This window comes from Cupressus sempervirens, chromosome 4, assembly GCF_028749045.1.
Source record: "Cupressus sempervirens isolate cs-2001-9-10 chromosome 4, ASM2874904v1, whole genome shotgun sequence".
Classification (NCBI taxonomy): Eukaryota; Viridiplantae; Streptophyta; class Pinopsida; order Cupressales; family Cupressaceae; genus Cupressus; species Cupressus sempervirens.
In genome coordinates, this window is record NC_143121.1 from 152,752,336 (window position 1) to 152,755,086 (window position 2,751).

A 2,751-nucleotide genomic window follows, 5' to 3' on the forward strand; every position below is an offset into this window, starting at 1 on the left:
GAGCGACAGAAGAGATGCCGATGAAGGCTTTTCCTTGTCCCCGAATATTTAATTTTGGTTGTATATGTAGTTGAGATGTGATAGAAAAAAGCAATCCCAGTTCTGAAATAGCCTGTGATTGTAGCATGGATAATGTCCAGGGTAGTAGTCATTATGTTGAAATCCTCCATTTCTTCCACTTCCCCATTGGAGAAGGATTTGTCATATTACTTCTGATCCTGACTTAACTGTTTCTCGCATGCCTTGCTGCCATATCAATATCAAGCATGAAGAGGGGAAAATGGCCTCCTTGTCCTCCCAGGCTCCCCTTATTGGGCAACCTTCATCAGATAATGAAAGGCGACAATATCCTTTCGACCTTCACAGACATGGCCACGACCCATGGCCCTGTAATGACAGTCTGGATGGGGTTATCACCTATCATAATTCTCACCGGCCAAAGAGCAATCTGGGAGGCTCTGGTAAATCGAGCACCCAATTTCTCAGACCGCTCAACGCTTTACTCAAGGCAATACACCACCGCAAACTTCAAAACCATCCTTGTTTCTTCCTGCAATGAACGTTGGACTAAGCTCAGAAAGCTTCTACGAAACAACGTTCTAAGTCCATTCCACATTGCCAGCCAGAGCTCTTCTCATCAGGCATGTATCGCTGATCTCTTCAACACATTAGAAAATGATTTGAAGGCAAATGACGGCATGGTGAAGCCTTTGCATGCCTTGAAAATGATGACAGTGAGTTTTCTTGCTCGATTATGCTTTGGCGCCGACTTCCAAGACCAGAGCTTCCTCGTGAGGCTAAATGAATTAATGGCTGAAAATCTAAGCTTAGCTGATGAAGTAGGTACTATGCTGCTTGATTCATTTCCTCGCTCTCGCTACTTTGTTCCTTCGTCAAGAAGAGCCGAAAAGAAGTGGAAGTCTCTCCGAGATTCTATTCTGCAGTTGTTTTTGCCCCTAATTCAATTTGCTCGTAGTTATCGTGTATACTTCAGGCAAAGTGCTCACAATTGCTATTTGAATTGCTTGCTTTCTGTGGGCGAAGAAGATGGCGATGATGAAGGTAAAGATCTAGAGCACAAGTTAAAGTTTTCCGATGAAGAAATAGCTTTAAATTTGTTTGAGCTCTTTCTTCTCGCAATAGACAGCACCTCCACGGCTCTAGAATGGGCTCTCGCTTATCTGATAACATATCCTCACATACAAAAGAGGGCTTATCAGGAAGCAAGAAATGTTGCGGAAGGAAAGGAAGGCAAGTTATTATGTTTGGACGATTTGGGGAAGCTGCTATACTTGCAAGCTGTTGTGAAGGAGACGCTGAGAAAAGAGTCGATAGCACCGCTCGCAATAACACACCAAATTGTGGAGACGTGTAAGATTATGGGCATCACCATACCATCGAAATCATCATTGTTTTTCAATCTCAGCAGTGTTTGCAACGATCCTGGAGCATGGAAAGACCCCGAAGAGTTTATGCCAGAGAGGTTCCTTGGCAAAATTGATTCTGACAAGGTGAGAATGTCGTATTTACCATTTGGAGCAGGAAGACGAATATGTGCTGGAATGGATCTTGCTAACGTTCATGTTCCCGTCACTCTTGCCAATTTATTGGTTAAATTTCAGTGGGCATGCGTGAAGGAAGGGAATCCCCCAGATTTGACCAGGTATATTCTGTCATTCATCATGGAAATGAAATATCCACTGGAGGCTCGCATAACCCGCCATTAGACAAACCTTTGGACTTTGTTTTACTTCTAGTAGTTATAGTACGTTCTGGATTATTTCTTCATGTAGTAATCTAAACAAAGTCTCTGCCTAAATAAAGTCTCCGCCCGCTGCCATGACGATATGTCTTTTGTAATCATGTTCATACTGGGTTGTGATCCTTTATCCGTGTGGAATTGTCGTGTTTCATTATGTTCAGTCGACGTTACATTGGTTCGTTAAGATCTAGGTGCAAATATTTCTGTTTTCAGGTTGATATATTCATATTGAAAAATTGTTTATGGCATTTGAATATCTGTGATTGTAATTTTTTTGATCGGTATGTGATTGTAATTTTAGTTTTAGATAGTAAATTTAATTTAGCATGATCTTTTAGCAGACTATTGAGAATCCAGTTTATACTTTAAATTTATATGGAACATTAACAAGGATTAATTTTTTCTCTTTTCTTCATTTAACTATTGAGATTATTATTATTTTTTTAATTCTTTATTTATAAGTATAGTGGTATATATTTTAAAGTAAATTATTAAATAAAAGTGAAAGATTTAGACTCATCCATGAAAAATTAGTTTAACTACAGTATGTTCTTGGACATGGCATCCCACTCATCAAATTTAAGTATTCTAAATCCCACTCTTGGTGGGTGGGAGTAACAGTTACACTACCTATATACATGTAGTCCATCTTGGATCTTGTGTGTCCTACTAAAAATGTGGATGCCTTTGTCAACTCTCATATAAAAAATTTATGTCTGGATGTGCTTTGCAAACCCTTTGTGTCTTCTATTCCAAGGGTAGTTCTTGGACATGATGTGTTGGTTCCTATTTTTAGAAGCTAGCATTTAAGTTTTATCACTTTTGATATCACATCCTACACTACACTTTACTATTTATGAGCACTGGAACTTGGTAAGTTTTATCACTTTTGATATCACTTTCTACACTACACTTCAGGATTTATGAGCTCTAGAACCCACAAATTTATGAAAAAGTTAAACTTTACTACTACATCTTTGGCTTCAATT

General features: G+C 39.0%; 1 protein-coding gene across 1 annotated transcript; it reads left to right on the forward strand.

Annotated features, from left to right (window-relative positions):
• The first annotated feature begins 266 nt into the window (after positions 1-266).
• On the forward strand, positions 267-1,727 carry LOC149560422 ((S)-canadine synthase CYP719A21-like). Its single transcript, XM_089827608.1, has one exon. It carries the CDS (start codon positions 267-269, stop codon positions 1,725-1,727), a length of 1,461 nt encoding a protein of 486 aa, XP_089683734.1.
• Positions 1,728-2,751: the final 1,024 nt, after the last annotated feature.